Raw genomic sequence first — 17586 nt, 5'->3', positions numbered from 1 at the left:
GTTCTAAAGTCCAACAGCCATATCAGCCAGAATATATTTAAATAGATAAATGGTTTTACGCCTCTTTCTCAAGAGATGCAAATGACAGGATTTCCATATGACACAGGCCAGTTAACACGCTGCTAATCTAATGAAGGAGATCTGTTGGAGGGAGAGCAAGGACTGGATCTCATCTGCCTCTCCGAGCCTCTCTCTCATTCTCTCTGCCCCACCCCGATTCCTCACAAACTCACCACCGACCACATAACACACACAAACACACACAGGCTGCGACATCGTCCATGACATGTAATGTTGCGGTATATTGTTTCAGATCAAATAATAAAAACTCACTTTCTTTTTGCTGTGTCAGTGTACATGTGTATGTGTGGCCTGGCCAAAATGCTTGCCAGTCTCGTTGTGTCGTTCAGTGGGTCTTGTATTAAACCGATACCTTATCAAGAACCAAATTTGTTCAGAGAGAAGTTGAGAGAACGAGGACAAAGCTGGGAGGGGACGGGCTCCTGAGATGGGGGGGTGCGAGGACTGAGGAGGACAGGTGGCGTGAGACAGAAGAAAAGTAAGGAGATACAGCTGGGAAACAAATGCACAGGTATAGAAGTGAGCAGATGGTGACAGCATGTCAAATAGAGGAAGGTTGACAAAGGAAGAACAGTGTCCAGCCAAAAGAAAATGATTCTTATTAAATAAGATACAAATGGACACTGACAGTATAAAAACTTTTATCTTTGCTGCAAGTCTTGCCGATGTGGCTGTGTTTATGTTAAATTATATTGTGCTCATTAATTTTTGCATATTTCATATCCGTTGTATATGATCAATATGAAATGGAGGGATAGAGCGTGATAGAGTTAAGCCCCCCTCTACCTTCTGGAAATAAATAGAAGATTTTCTAAAATAAGATGCAGATGAGCCAAAAAAGTTGAAGAAAACCCTGAATAAAAGCAAACTGATACTGATTCTGGACTGACATATCAGTGCTCTCCACCACCGGCATCAAACTGATGAGGAAATATCTGCTGGAACAATGGTGTCCATCCCTCCAGCAGAGTTCAGAGAGGAGGATTTACTGAGGCTGTTATAGTGCATGCTATATTACATCTACCCTTACAGTACGTTTAACCAGTTGAAAACATCAATAAAAACTATTTGCAATCACTTTAGATGATACTTTGGAAGAGTCTGTCCTCACTGGTTTTCAAATGAATATGTAGAGCAGTCCAGTAGATCTGTAACACAGTACATGCAACGTGACATCTGATGTTTGTCAAGTAGCATCAAACAAGTGTTCATTCAACTTGATGATAATATTTGAGGCCATAGTTTGTTTCCAGAGAAAACGGCTTTATCTACAGCAACAGTGATGATAACAGCTTCAGGGTGCAGGTTCAGAAACAGCCTGATAGATTGATAGGCTAGTCACAGACCTGTGTAGTTAAGGCTCAAGAGGAAGTAAATGTGATGTGATGTCAAAAGCGTTTAGACACACTTCAAATACCGGATTAAAAAAAAAAAAAAAAAAAAAATTCTATAACTCTTTTACTTACATTAAAATTTATCTGAAGAGGTTTACCATGAGGGAGAACTGACATGACACATTTATGTTTCCTCTCTTTGTCAGGAGACAAAGTCCAACAGTCGCAGGAGAAGTTCAAACAAACGTTGTGTATATCACTAACTGTTACCTCTACATACTTCACACACTGCATCCCACTGTACTGCGTCTGCACCACAATGACTTAGAAAACAACTCCAGAGAAATAAGGAGGGACTCAGGATTCACCCATCCTCCCTACCTATTCAAACCCTCTCTGTATCAAGGAGGGCTGCTGTATATGACTTTAAATCAATATCACAATTATTTACCTTGATAACAATTAATTAACGATCACTACGGAGCTTGTTGGTCTTTCTTTTTTTTGAGTCATGCACTCTTCACATTCGGCAATGTGACCGTGTTCCAAGTGACAAACAATCTGGTGGCATCTGACTTCTTTTTGTTTGGTGTCGTTTCCACTGAAGCCGGAATGACCAAACGACGGACGTGGCTTCTCTTTAGGTAGAAGCTGCTCAGATTGAGGCTCGGTGTTTGTGCTCCTGTCGTCCACATCACCAGTTTTACTTTGAGTGAACACGGACTAACGTCAGTCGTACAGTGCGGAGACTTATGACCGAACATTAGGTTCCCTTTTTTTGAGCAGGATCCATTCGGTGAGAGATTTTAAATGTGGGTTCTGATACCTTTCCGGTTCATTGCCAGGCCCTGTTTGTAAGACAGGTGTGTGTTTTTTATTGCTAATCAATTGAAAATAGAGAAAATTATTAACATGGCATCTGAAAATGTTTGCGGCTCTTTGGGCTTTTATTAAAGACCCTCTGATGAAAATCCAGTGTTTAACCTCGTTAACATCCATATGATGTTTTTACATAATACAGGACATATGATGAGAGAAATCATCAACCCCATGACTGAGTGTCTCCTCCTTGAACTGCACTGAACCAATGAGTCTCATAAACACAGATTCAGACAGCCAGGGTTTCATACGTCACAAACCTAAGGAACCAATCCTGGCAACTTGTGGGGACAGGGGGCGGGGCTAAATAAACTTCAAAACTTGTCAGTACACAGAGAGAGAGAGAGAGAGAGAGAGAGAGAGAGTTAGCAGGGGCTCAAGGCCTGATCCACATTTCTCAATCAGGAAGTAATAGCATCAGCCAGACAGCAGAGTATTTTTACAGACTTTAAAACATGTCTTGAGAGAAACTTTAAGTGAGTTTCATCTATTTCAATGTGCATTTACAATTTATATTGTGATATATATTTACATACTGAACTAGAATCATTAAAATACATAAATGTTGCAGGTTTTACTATGAACTATAAAAAGGTCAGACTGACTGTGGTTGTACAGGACGGCCTCCAGGTGGGAAACTGTGCAGCTGAATGTTTGTCTTTCACCCCTTTACCTCTTTTTGGATTTAAATGATAATAGTTGTCTTTACTCCATGCAAACAGTGCTCTTTAACATGAAATATTATTCTTGTTGTCAAATAAAAGGGATGTGATGGGAGTTTACACTTTACATCCACTCTAATCCACTGTAGGAATGCAGTGTGATGGCTCAAGCTTTAGTCGAGCAGCAGGAGATGAGCAGATTTCTCCTCTCCAGCAGGAGGATAGCCCTGACCCCTGCTGACCCGCAAGGGAGGGAGGCATAGAGGGATGGAGGGATGGATAGAGGAGGGGGAGGATGTGGAGTGACAGGGGGAGAAACACAGGAGGAATGTGAGATTACAGCCACTATCTGCAGTAGATACTGAAGGTCCGTCTCCTCAGTCCTTCAGTCCACAGATAGGAGGGAATGAGGAGGGGGGGCAGAAAATGAGGAAGAAGAGAGAAAATGGGTATTAAGAGTCAGAACGGGATGCTTTCCATATGAATGCAAAGCCCTCAAAAGAACGAAAATGGACTTTACAGTTTAGAGGAGGAAGAGGACAGTATGGGCTGCAGAAGGGAGGGGAAGAACAAAAGGTGATTGGTGAGTGAGTTTGTGTGCGATTGAGTGCTCGTGCGCACACACGCGCGCGCACACACACACACACGCGCACACACACACACATCTATCTGTACACTCAGAACCTCACTGATAATAAACGAAATCTTAGAAATGAGAGCCTATCAAGCAGGAATCAATCACTGGGGTTTGTTGTCCAGGAGGATGGCGCCATGTGGAGATAAAAGGCAGGCGGACGTCTGGGGAGGGCTGGGAGGAGAGGAGGAGAAGAGGGGAGAGTATGGAACAGGAGAGGAGAGGAGAGGAGAGGAGAGGACTGATGGGGAAAGGCCTGATTGTGTTGTATAAACTCCATCAGGCTTTATTTGAACTGGGTGGAGTTTTCGTTAACCGGATATGAGCTGGTTTGGACCCAGATGTGGACTTGTTAAACTGGACTGAGCTGGATTATTATTCATTTAGCTCAGTTTTTGGCACCTTGAGCCAAAAAACATGGAAAATAACCTGAAATAAGACGAGGAAGCCAGGTAAAGCAAGGTGGTCAGTTACAAAAATGAAGCAGGAATGTGTGTGTGTGAATGACCCAGCATGTGAGTGTGAATGACCCAGCATGTGAGTGTGTGTGTGTGTGTGTTTGTGCTGCGTGCCAGGAAGCCTCTCCCAGCATCAGTATCATATGATTAGATGGACTTGCACATGATGCACGAACCCAGCCTCTGATAGGGCTTCATCCGGTCCCACACACTGTTCCCAAGGAACACACACACATAAAGACACACACAGCTGTTTTCATTCCCAACAACTGTCCAACACTCATGTGTGATAAGGTGTTTATTCATTGTCTCTCTGTTAACTGACCATCCGACCTCTGACCTTTGGCCTTTACAAAATGAAAACGCTTCAGTTAAACAACATGACTTGCTCTCGCCTCAGTGTTACAATATACAAGAAGATTTACTATTATAAAGCCTCTTTACTATAAAGTTGGACAGGCCTGACATTGACTTCAGGGCTGCATGTCACCATTATATTCACTGTCCAAAATCTTCAATATGTTTTTGATTCATTGATTGTTTATAAAAAAAAATAAATTAAAAAAAAAAAAAAGATTCCTGTCTAATTAATTGCCAAAAAGCTAATATTTGTTCTGTTATAATATGGAGCAGTCAGAAACAGGGCTGCATTTAACAAATATTTTCATTATCAATTAATCTGCCAACTATTTTTCAAATCAAATAATTTATTTTGCACATAAAATACCAATAAATTCCCCAGAGCCCAGGAAGACATGTCCATGTTCCATCTTCTGTCAACCAACGGAAAACCCAAAGATATTCAACGTACAATGATATAAAATAACGAAACCAGTAAATCATCACATTTGAGAAGCCGGAAGAAAATGTTTGATATTTTGTTTTAATAAATTGTTGCTTCATTTTCAGCTGCTTGACTTATTGAACTCCCGTCCAGAGCAAGATAATCTCTCAGCATATTTTGTGCAATTTGTGATGTTATTTATTTTTATTTTTTTAAAATAAAGAACAAGTCAATAATAGATCATAAAAATAAATTCCGATCAATTAATTTTCAAACAATTAATCAAAACATGGCTCTAGTTTTAATAAAACTAACTTAATCTAGACCTTATAGATCAGCATCACACATGGACAGACTACACATTATATAGTTTGTGCTGGCTGCTGTTGTACTGAGTTTGAGCCTTCATGACAACTGCTAAATTTTCATCTCTTGATTTTTTGCAACAGGTATTTTTTAATCACGTTTATGATGCACTGATGTGACTGTGCATCATGTGGGTTTAAGAGCTCCTCTATGAGAATAAATAAACAGTTACAATAACTGTAACTGAATCTTTGGCAGTTGTTATTGGACAGCGATCGCATCAGAATTCTTACCTCTGTCTCCTGATCATCTGTGCTGCCCTCTGATTGGAGGATTCCTGGGTAAGGTCCCCACGTTGTGTCTGGGTGGAGGTCTCTGCTGGCCACCACCCTGCTGTCGCTGCCTTCGTCACTTAACTCCAGGTCATCTGTGAGGGGGGAGGAGAGGAGAGAGGAGCAGTTACCATTAGGGAGGCTGAAATGAGCCAGATTGCACAAATGTACCAACATGTTAATGTGCCACAGTGATAATGACCTTATCATTAAACAGCTGCTATCATCCAGGCATTGATAAATATGATGATGAAGAAACTGTTTCGAAAGTTAGCCTTCATATCTCGTAAGTTTTAATTTCACTTATACTGATCAGATTTTGCTAGAAAAACTTTGATGAGTAGTTTAGATTTATATTAAACATATAAAAGATAGTGAAGATTGGTAGAAACACGTATCAAAATATCAGCTTCAGCCTTCAAAAAGTCCAACTGGCCCACAACATTCAGCAGAGACCATGTGACCAGGCTAAAAAACATTTCAAAAACAATCAGCAGAAGCATCATGTGGCTTGAACTTGACCTGAACCCTCGCAGCAGCACAGGCCGTGGAGTGAGAGCTATCAGACGGCCAACAGCAGGGGGAGTTTGATACAAGCTGAGCACTGACTGGTTCAAACAGGGAAACTTCTTGTGTACTTCCTCAAAGTGATAACTGCATAAGGATGGCAGTGACGGCGGCTGTGGTCTGAGCCTGCTGCAGCCCAGATAGAGCCAGATAGCCAGGAGGCACGGAGGGGACTGATCCATTTATTTAAAAACTTAAGACAGCTCGGAGTGCAGGAGGAGCAGCTGGTCTGCACTTTAGAGAAGTTTCTGCAAATCTGAGGAGCAGCGCTAATGAGTGTTGCAGAGGGAAACTCCACCGACTGACTGACTGACTGACTGACTGACTAATGGGATTAATGTCAACTGCTTCAGTGACACGAGCGGCCTCAGGGCCTGCCTCTGGAAAAGCTTTACGTGTTATGACCAACTACCTCTCACTTTGATCAAAACATACAAAAATCTCACCTCCTCTCCTCCCACTCCCCACCCCTTCTCATCTTGTCCACGGTTCAGGCAACTGTTTCGGGGGGTCGGTCTAAAGTGGCGGGCCTGATAAGAGTGTTTGTCTAACACTCTCCATGTCAAAACACTCATCTATCTTCTCTGTATCTATCCCCACCAGAGAACAACGGACAGACGCTGATAAAATGGCTTTCCCACAGCCGGTGGGGGGGGTGGGGGTTGGGAATGGGGGGTGGGGGGGACGGGGGGTTGGTTGTGGTCGTGATGGGGCTGGGGAGGGGGTTACGGCGGGCTGGAGGGAGCAGGAAGGAGTGTGGTTTGAGGGAAGAAAGTCAGAGGGATGGTGGTGAAGGGAGGTGAAAAGCAGACCTTATTTTACAAAAATCGAGCGGTTGAAAATATTGTTTCGCTGTTGCGGCACGTTCACACAGGAAGTGGCATGTTCACACTCTGCTCAGTATAATGAATAACACACAGGTCACACAGTGATCATGTTTTATGGAAAAAAGCTGACCTGATAGTTTCTGTTTAATTAGGATCAACACTGAAGTATGTACACTCAGAGAAACAGGTGCCGGCACACCTTGTCTGCCAGTCCTGGGGTATGTCGCACTGTAAGCAGCCCCAGGTTTTCATTCTCTTGCCCCGGTGAACATGAGAGCGTGACACTGAAGCCAGGTGTAATGTGAGCCGAGCTGACCTATTGTTGTCTCAGGTTGGGCTGAATTTTTAATTGAATGGTTTTGGGTGGAGTTTGATTTCACAAATAAAAACTCATTGCACTTTTATTGCTAAAATACACCAAGTTAAAAAAGGTTGTTGTTGTTTAGGTTGTCGGGGTCCCGCCTCCTAACACATGATCGCTGTCAAGATTCTGTTGGTGTCACATTTCAGTCCGAGGTCAAGCATCAGCCCAAACGTGATTCCTCAGACAGTCTAACCTGCTGGCTGCAGAGTCTGAAGTCCAGCGTCTGACCAACCAGTATCCAATCTCCTATCGCCCTATGGGGCCCCAGTTTGGCCACTGTGACCCTCCTTATCTCTCCACTCCATCAATGTCCAGTCTGCCTCCGTGCCATTGGCTAAGCCTCACCACGCGGGACTCTTATCAGCCTGACCAGCTCCATTGACCCTCATTGTGAAACATTGACCTCAGAGATCCTTTCATGACTTGTTGCATCAGACGCACAACTTCAGGTGAATCAAACGGGTCCTTTGTTGTTGCGGCATGGTCGACCTGAGTATACAAATTGTTTTCATGGAGTCTTCTGAAGTGTTTGATACATAAACAGGCCTAAAAGTAAAACCCTTCATTATAGTTAATGAGCCAAGTTTCAAGTGCATTTCTGAAAATGTTTCTATCAGTTAACATAAACATGACTAGATTACATTTTGAGCCCTAGAACTAAAAGTCATGGCATAAGACATCATGGCATTTTAGTGACTGCCTCCCAACTACTGTAAGATGCTGGGGCTTGTTTGCGTCGACCATCACAACAGAGAAGTGGCCCAGTCTGAACTGGAACTGGTCACACTGTGGTCATGTAATACACTGTTCTTTATATTCTTTAAATTCTGGTCTTGGTAATGGAGTGAAGGTATTTAATGGTGAGTGGCCGCATGACAAATATGCTTAGATGATGTATTCAATTAAAGTCTATTTCTTATTTCTTTCTTTGCTATGACAACTTTTCCTACTAAGCCATGCCTTTAAACCCTTTCTTTGCACTATTTCTGTTTATTTTTCTTACTTTTAGTTTTTCCACTTTTGGAAACACACCTAATAAGTGAAAGAGAAGAAAGTGTGTCCACTTAATGCATGGCGCGGATAATGAAATGTACAGTGTTGGATGTGATCCAGATCAATACCAGTCCAAATCAAAGTTACTTTTACTCTGATTAGAAGATAAAGCTGGACTTACATGCCCTTTGACATGAGTAGACAAATGGGGGACTTGGATACTGTCAATGTGTCATTAAAACTGACAAGTTATCCTGTCAATTTGTGTTTGTGAGAAAAAATATTCCACATTCCAGATTTACAGTGTACAAGTGCATCAGGTCATGTGTTGCACTCCTCTGTCACTCAGATTATAATGACACAAAACCAGCTGAGAAATAATGTAGGGAAGCGTTCAACACCAGCGACAGTCAGCTCATAGATAAAGGAGAATCTGTCTGCTACCTTTGTAAAACTCACCTGCCTGCCAACTGTAACGTTACCACGACAACAAATCTGAAGTCACCACTGAGTCATAGATCAGGAATAGGCTATATGTGTGTTAATACTGTGTCTCAACAACTCTTAGATGTGGTGTAATGACATCTTTGAATCTGATTCCCTCACTTTTCATCTATTAGTTCAAATTTTATATTAGTCTTCAACCAAAATATTAGACACATAGTCTAATAATAATAATTATAATAATAATAATTTGTTTCATGACAAAAATAAATACTACTAAAAAAAATTCCAACCTAAGATGTGCTTTGTATTTATTGCTAATTGGCATATTAGCATGCTAACGCTAAACTAACTCGGTGAACATGGTAAACCTACTTGCTCAGTGTGTCATTGTAAGCATGTTAGCATGCTAACATTAGCATTAAGGTCAAGGTACCACTGTGCAACAGCTGCACAGAGCCGCTAGCATGACTGCAGACTCTTTTTTTTTTTTACATTATCAAGCTTAATTCTCTCCACAGTAACATTATTACTACTGATGATCTGATTAAGAAATATAAGAAATGTACCTTTATGCAAGTGATGGAGTGAAACTGGTTCATTATGGGCAGCATCAGTAACTGTGGAGTAAGTAGCTGTCAGGGAGCTGTTTAATAAAACACTGCCTTCTCATATTGGTGGAGAGAAAGTGCTATCAGTGCACCTCTGCTAATGAGTACAGTTTGCTAATCCCAGCAGGTTAACTGTGTTCGCTGGGGTAACATGAGGCCTCCAACAATCCTAATCCCTGTTAATTACCCCTCCTGCCCACCACAGACCTGCATAATAACCCAGTGCTCCTTATCGATATGGCTGCACTGGCTGCTGCTACTACCATTACTGCACTGTATGATACCACCCCCATCACACACACACACACACACACACACACACACACACACACACACACATCATTCTTTCTGTCATTCCAAAGAACACAAGGCTGGATGGGCTTGTTATCAATATCAACCAGCTCCACAGTATCCACACAGCCTCACTGATTTAGCTCTGACACTGACACTGACACACACACACACACACACACACACACACACACACACACACACACACACACACACACACACACACAACCTTGCAATGACTGCTTTTACATGCACTTAAGGAACCAAGTTACAGTCAGCTTTCTGCAGTAAGATGATTTATTATTATGTGGTGTAAACAGTCAAGAAACCTTGTTTCCTTAATCAGGGGAAGGGATTAAATGAACCTGATTACCACAGGTAGATTTCTGATCAACCACAGGGGAAAGTAGTGGAGTGGCTGGATGGAAGAGGAAGGAGAGATTGATGCATGCTCATATTTTTAAAAAAGAAGTCAGAAAAAGGCCTATAGAAGTCTGAATAAGTGGGTTTCCACCACTGAACATTTGAGCATGTTGTTTGCTGTGACAGTAGCTGCACTATACAGTTAAAATCAACGAGCCAGAGGTAGAGGAAAAATCTGATGACTGATCTGCTGCACGTCTACGTGGATTTACAGTAACCAAGTTACTACAGTGCACGTAAACACATTCCCCAGTTACCTGCGTCACCTACGTGCACTGAATCTCTCTCTCTTTCTCTCACACACACACACACACACACAACACACACACACACACACACACACACACACACACACAACCTTGCAATGACTGCTTTTACATGCACTTAAGGAACCAAGTTACAGTCAGCTTTCTGCAGTAAGATGATTTATTATTATGTGGTGTAAACAGTCAAGAAACCTTGTTTCCTTAATCAGGGGAAGGGATTAAATGAACCTGATTACCACAGGTAGATTTCTGATCAACCACAGGGGAAAGTAGTGGAGTGGCTGGATGGAAGAGGAAGGAGAGATTGATGCATGCTCATATTTTTAAAAAAGAAGTCAGAAAAAGGCCTATAGAAGTCTGAATAAGTGGGTTTCCACCACTGAACATTTGAGCATGTTGTTTGCTGTGACAGTAGCTGCACTATACAGTTAAAATCAACGAGCCAGAGGTAGAGGAAAAATCTGATGACTGATCTGCTGCACGTCTACGTGGATTTACAGTAACCAAGTTACTACAGTGCACGTAAACACATTCCCCAGTTACCTGCGTCACCTACGTGCACTGAATCTCTCTCTCTTTCTCTCACACACACACACACACACACACACACACACACACAGGTCGTCGAGACGACACGTTGACACATTGCAGCCAAACACACACTGCGCTCACACACATCATCACACCGATATACACACCCTGTCACCGGCTACACACACATATACACAGACACAAAAGCTTATCAATACGGACGCTTCAGCAGCCACTGGGGCGTCCAGGCCTCTTTGATGAGCCAACACAATAAAACAATCAGTCTGTCATTAATGAAATGACTAACGCAATTAACAGATGAGTGTGTGTGTGTGTTAGTGGGGAGGGGGTAGAGTACAGAGCTGAAGGTGGCAGACAGCCATTAGGAACAGAGCAGGACAGGGTTGATGATGTTGTTACAGGGTGTTTGGAGTTTTCTTCCTGACTCAGACTAATGAGTGACTCCTGTCAATGGATATTTTTGTCATATATTTTGGTTGAAACATGTGACACAACATATCGCCATGCGGAGAGGTGCTGTCAAAGGCTTCTGTGATCCAGACTCACTGAACAGCCCAGCTGCAGTGCAGATGCTTGCACCCAATCAGAGAAGGCCATGTCATGGGCTGGAGTTCGACATGGCAACACACTTCTGGTATACTACTCTTCAAGTTAATATTAAGTGCTGGAAGACATCGCTATGGTTGACCTACAGACAAGCAAGTTCCTGATTCCTGAATGAACTGAGACAGAGCCCATGACGAGGATGTTACTGAAGGGCTGGGCGGGGACAGGGAGGGGTGGGCAGAGCAGAGTGGTGTCATGCTAGTGCTAGTTTCAATTCTACAACTTGAACATTGTTACTTTAATGAGACGATGCTGATGTATGTATGTAAAATATGAAACATAAAACCACAAAATAGATAGCACTTAGTATTGTCAAATATAAAAGGAACAGTCACAACATTAAAACCAGGTACTGGTTATGTTGCTGTGGCGGATCGGTTTAAGTTTCATTCATGCCACACAGATGTAACTGTTGTTATTGCAGCACTGAGGTCCGACATTGGTTAATACAGTGGATCTATTCCCACCAGGGTTGTTAGACTCAGAAAAGCTGTTCTTTCATCTGTGGATACAATAAAACAGAAACACTAAAAGACTCAATTTCAGTGAGATGACCCCAGAAGTCCCAGAACTTAACAGAATATAGAGGAATTTTCACCTCTGTGTGGCGGTTTTTAACTTCAACATTCATAATATTTATATTTATGAGCTGTTTTAAACTAGAAATGGAAAAATGCCTAAGGCAGGAACTGGGTTTATACAACATATTTTAAGAGATTTGAAGATTGAGGGTTTGTAAAGTTTAAGGATGCCTTGATGAAGTTATTGGTTGGACATGGTCAAGTCTGCAAAGGTCAGAGAATGTAACACCACATCATGGCTTAATGATGAGTTTATCTTTCATGTTTTAAAGAGATAAAGCTCAAAAGGTAGCGTATGAAACACCAAGTTAGTAAGTTATATTACATAAAAAACTGAAAATCAAGGAAACAGCACTTAAAGCTGAAGCAATAGTGAAGCCACCATTTGCTAAGAATTTACTCTACGGACAAAAAGAATGATGCAGCCTATTGGAAATAATATGAAGGACATTCAGTGTTATTCTATACTTAATCAGGCAGATTAATTGTTGCATTGCTGGGTAAAGTCAATCTGGGAGGAAAATTAATTAAATCTGCAGGTGGGCTGTTATCTTAACTGACATGTCATATTATTAATACAAGATACTAAGTAGAAACTGTTCACAATTTGGAGAAGAATCTGAAACTGTATCTGTACTCAAAGATCGAAAAGCTGATTTTCTGGCTTGTTAGGAGGCTGGTAGTGTTTAAAAAGACACTTGAGAAGTTTCTTTTTTATTTTTAGAAACAATGGTTGATATCGTATGAAGAGATATATTTCTAAAAGGAGCCAGTTATCACTTCTCACAGTGGGTGCTTCTTTGAAAACAAAAACATGTGACAGTACATGGAACCCTACATGGAAGTATCCTGGGTCCACTTTCACTTTCTATTCTTTTTTTTTTTCCTCATTTTGTTATATTTACTGTATGTGAGGGACTTATTCTGTGCTGTATATTACACAACAGAAATAAATGTTTAAAATAAATAAATGTTTGTTCTTTCAAGTCTCTCAAATGTGAAGATTTATTTTCTTTTCTCTAATTTGCATTGCTGCAGTTGAATGTTTGATTATGTTACTGTGAAATCTGGAAACTTGTAACAGTTTTTTATGTGTAATTCATCACCTTCATGACAAGAAAACTTTGTGTTTAGATGTAACACACATCAAGTTGCACCAAATCCACATGGTGAAGTCAGTCCGTAGAGGGTTTGTTTCATTCTTAGAAGTGAAGTCTAACATTGTGTGGATCAACAGCGTTGCATATAGTCATAGTACTTTGTCAGTAAACAGGAACGAGCATCGTCAACAAGCAGCCTTATTGGATATCAATGTCAAATAAGGGAAAAAAAAGGTGTAACCCAACACTGATGTTCTCCTCTATCCAGCCTAATTGATTTTTAAAAAGACTATTGTTGATATCAAATGAGCACATCGCGGCAGAGCTATTGATTTTTTGACACCACACAACAGGAAATCTTTATCTGCGTGCTGCTCCGACCCCGCACTAATAGGTGGGGTTTAACCTTTGCTGAATGACAAATCCCAACACCTCCCATTTCTCTTCTCTCTCTCTAGTCCCTGTGGGAAACGCAGGACAAATGTTGTAGTTGTGTTAATGTGAGTAAATATGGGATTCTGTGTTCTGTGTTTACACATGATGTTAAATCCTGGACAGCCATGTACCAACAAACTTAAGTGATCTAACTGATCCATTTTTTTAATATGATGTGCTTGGGGAGTGATTAATATAGATAGTGGCAAAACAGTAAGTGAACCCTGAATTTATGTGTAAATGTGACTTAAAATATGATCAGATCTTCATTTAAGTAACAATTATGAACAAATTTGAATCAATTTTAATGTATAATACACAAATCATTGAATCGTTAAAAACACCATTCATGGGTTGGAAAAAAGTATGTAAACCTGAAGTAGTATTAGCAAATCTGAAGTTCAATCAGTGGAACAAGATTGGATGTGGGTGTTAGAGACACTATGACTAACAACAAAAACACTATTTACAAGAAGAATCTGCTGATATGAACCATGCCTTGCAAAAGAGATATTTGTTGTTGATTTGCAAAAAAGCTGAAAGGGTTAGAAAGTCATCTCTAAGAGTTTAGATATTGATCAGTTCACAGTTTGATAAACTGTCTATAAATGGAGATAATTTAGTTCTGTGGCTACTCGCTCTAGAAGTGGGTGTCAGCTAAGATGACTCTAAAGGCACGACGCAGAATGATCAGTAATGTAACAAAGATGCTCAGAGAAACAGATAAATGCTTAAAGGAAACATTGGAGATGGTCAAAGAGCAGCTTGACTCTCCACAACACGACTGGGGAATGTTTTATGGATTGACAAAACTAAGGTTGAATTGTTTGGGAAGAACATTCAACACTATTTGTGGTGTAGAAAGGGTTGAGAGCATCAACCCAAAGGTGAAGCAGGGTGGAGGGAGCATCATGATCTGGGGCGTTGCTGCCTCTGGACCTGGACAGCTCCACATCTTCAAGGGGAAAATGAATTCTCAAGTTTATCAAGGTTTCTTCTGAGGCAGCAGAACAATGACCCTAAACATCAAAATAAATCTACTACAGAATGACTTCAGACAAAAGAAAATCCACCTTCTGGAGTGGCCCAGTCAGAGCCCAAACTTTAATTCATTAGAGATGCTGGGGATTGAGTTGAAGAGATGCTCACACCAGACAGCCTGAGAATACGTTCTATAAGCAAGAATGGTCCTGAGCATTGACAGGTCTGATCAGCAGCTACTGGAAGTTCGACCAGTTCTTAAACCCAAGGTTTCACTTACTTTTCCCACCAGCACAGTGAATGTTTAATGGCTGTGTTCCATAAAGACACGAGGCTTGAGCACACTGTCTGTCTGTCTATATTTGTGACTCGGATTAGATATTTTATGACTAATAAAACTAAACTAATAATTAATTCACAAAACCAGGCCATTTCTAAGGGTTCACAAACTTTTTCTTGTCACTGTACCGATACTCAATATTACACAACCGAGTTTGTATTTTTTCTTCAAATGAATCTCAAATTAATAATCCGTATACTTAAAGCCTATGAAAACATCTTGCTATGACTGATGGGATCCTACAACACACACCTACCGAATTTAAATCTAATCAAAACCTCCTGATGAGGCTGAGGATTTCTTGAGCGTGAAAGTCTTAGTAGATAATAACTAACGATGTTCATGATGATCATTAATACATTCTGATTGCTACAGAGAAATATTTAGGATTTGAAGCCAAGTTTGTCCCTCACTGAACACATTCACTGTTTCTCAGGCAGTTTTGATGCTACATATGTTTCAGCTGTCATAATGACCTTTTTGTTGACTTGTTTTGGCTGCAATCTGCAAACATACTGTTGTGTAATAAAAAGTGAAGGTTCATCAGGTCGTGGACAAACTAACAACCACCTTAAATGAGCCACTTAGGTTTTAGCAGCACCTAAACATATTTAATGGGATACAGATTATTTCTTTCAAATAACATTCACAAATTAAGAATGATCAAAAAAGATTAACTATGCAGATTCCAGAGGATAATCTGTAGGTGAGGTACACATATTATAATAATACATATTAGTAGATTGTTGATTAGTAGGAGTATTTAAGCATCACTGATTGTCTACTGAGGTCAGCAGAACTTAAAATGACGCACAAAACGGTACACAACCCTGGCAAGTGTATCATCACCATATAAATTTATGGCCAATATGTCAGTATACACAACTGTTTACCTCCATCAGATATGGAAGAAAAATTATTAAGAGCAGTGACATTAAACCGTACAATAAATATGAAGCCATAAAACCAAAACAATAAGCTACAAGTGGCTAAAGAGCGCAACAGAGCAGCAGAGTTTGCTGATAACTTATAATCACATTTCAAACAGTTAATTGATTAAATATCAATATAATAAAATACTGACTAATGCAGCTAGTGCAATCATTTTCATTTTCCTTTCTCTTTATTATCTGTGTTTTCTGAACCATACATCACATTTTATATAAGAAGGATCCTCAAATCTTTGAGACTCATTTAAGGCTGCGTTAGAAAATACTAATTTGTATTTCCAACAGTTGCAAAAATTATTTTATCACAAGGCAATGGCAGGTTTCATTGTTCATCCACATTAGTTATATGCACCATGATGGCTTACATAAAACATCTGGACCTCATAAAACATAACAATTAATTCGGTGCCGTCTTTGTTATCCTGGCTATCAGTGTTCAGTCAGTCATGGCTCAATTTATCACCTTTGTTTCATTGTTGTGATGAAGGTCTTGAAAAGTCTCAAATTTGCATTGACACATTTCTACCCAGTGTTTCACATTAGTGACCACCTACATTATTTATAACGCCGGCTGATGAAAGGCCACAATCTAACAACAAGCAAGCAAGGCCTGTTTGAGCATTCTTTTCTCTTTCTCTCTCTCTCTCCCTCCCCACGATCTTCCATGCAGCACCCCTTGGTCCCTGGAGTCCGGCAGGCTCGGCTCAGCGGCAGATAGACATTTCTGGGATAGACATCTACTGCTCAGGACCACGCAATCATTTCCATTTTACCCTCTGTTGCACAGGCAAGATAAGACACCTGCGTAGCCCTGCTAATCAGATGAGCTTCAACAGAACTTTATCATTGACATTTACCACTGTTTACCCAACTAATTTCTCTTAACTGCACTGCTGAACTTTTATCTACAAAATACATACACCACCAGAAAAGAGCAAGAAGCAAACATGCAAATTCACAAATATGCGAAGAAAGATAAAATGAGGTGTGTGTATGTGTGTGTGTGGGGGGGGGGACAAAAAGCATTTTTTTCTGTTCAGAGGACGAAGGGGGTGAAAAGAGAACAAGTGACAGGGCTACTGTTGATGAGATGAGCCCCCCCCCCACCCCCCCCACTGAAGACTGACAAACAAATGCAAGGAATATGAACAGTCACAAGCAAAAACTTCATTTTGGAGTTCAATCAGCTGCTGCTGGGGAGTTTTATGTATTGCTGATAAAAATGTGCCTCTGTGTGAATGTGTGTGAGAAAGAGTCATTATCCAACCAGTCACAAGACAGATGAAGGAAACACTGTTAGTACGGTGATGTGTTACAACTGGTAATCCTATAGTTCTGAATGTGTATTCATATTAATCCTGCTTTTAATGGAGGTAGTTGAGGCCCTTCGCTTGGAAGCTTGGGGCCCCTATTAACTCCTCATTCATCCCGCTCTCTATTTGGTGCACTCAGTTTTTACACTACAGTGCTACCCCTCTGGTAATCTGATTAAACTTATTTATTTAGGAAAAAACTGCATAAATCAAAACATAATGAGACCAGATTTTGATCTCTGACCAGCTTCAAGACAGTCATAATGAAACAGGACACATGTTAAAGCCTCTATCATGTGCACAGTCCCGAGAAACATTTTCAGAACAAATCAGCATAAACCCGATGACACATAGTAAACCTAGAGCTTTTGGGGCCTTGGAGATGCAGCTTAATCAGACTCATCATTTCATTTCACTTCATACATTCAGGCTGATACTGTGTTGATCTACCTATATGCCGATTTAAAAGCTG

General features: G+C 40.7%; 1 protein-coding gene across 1 annotated transcript in view; it reads right to left on the bottom strand.

Moving 5' to 3' along the window:
* zfpm1 (zinc finger protein, FOG family member 1) overlaps positions 1 to 17586 on the bottom strand; it is a 111604-nt gene that overhangs the window by 25077 nt on the left and 68941 nt on the right. Inside the window, exon 4 of the mRNA XM_056386897.1 lies at positions 5432 to 5565. Within this exon, the coding sequence (XP_056242872.1) occupies positions 5432 to 5565 (134 nt within the window). The remainder of the gene's footprint in view (positions 1 to 5431; positions 5566 to 17586) is intronic.

Source organism: Seriola aureovittata, chromosome 10, assembly GCF_021018895.1.
Source record: "Seriola aureovittata isolate HTS-2021-v1 ecotype China chromosome 10, ASM2101889v1, whole genome shotgun sequence".
NCBI lineage: Eukaryota > Metazoa > Chordata > Actinopteri > Carangiformes > Carangidae > Seriola > Seriola aureovittata.
Note: the sequence above shows the minus strand (reverse complement) of the source record. Positions and strands in the feature narration are given on the sequence as shown.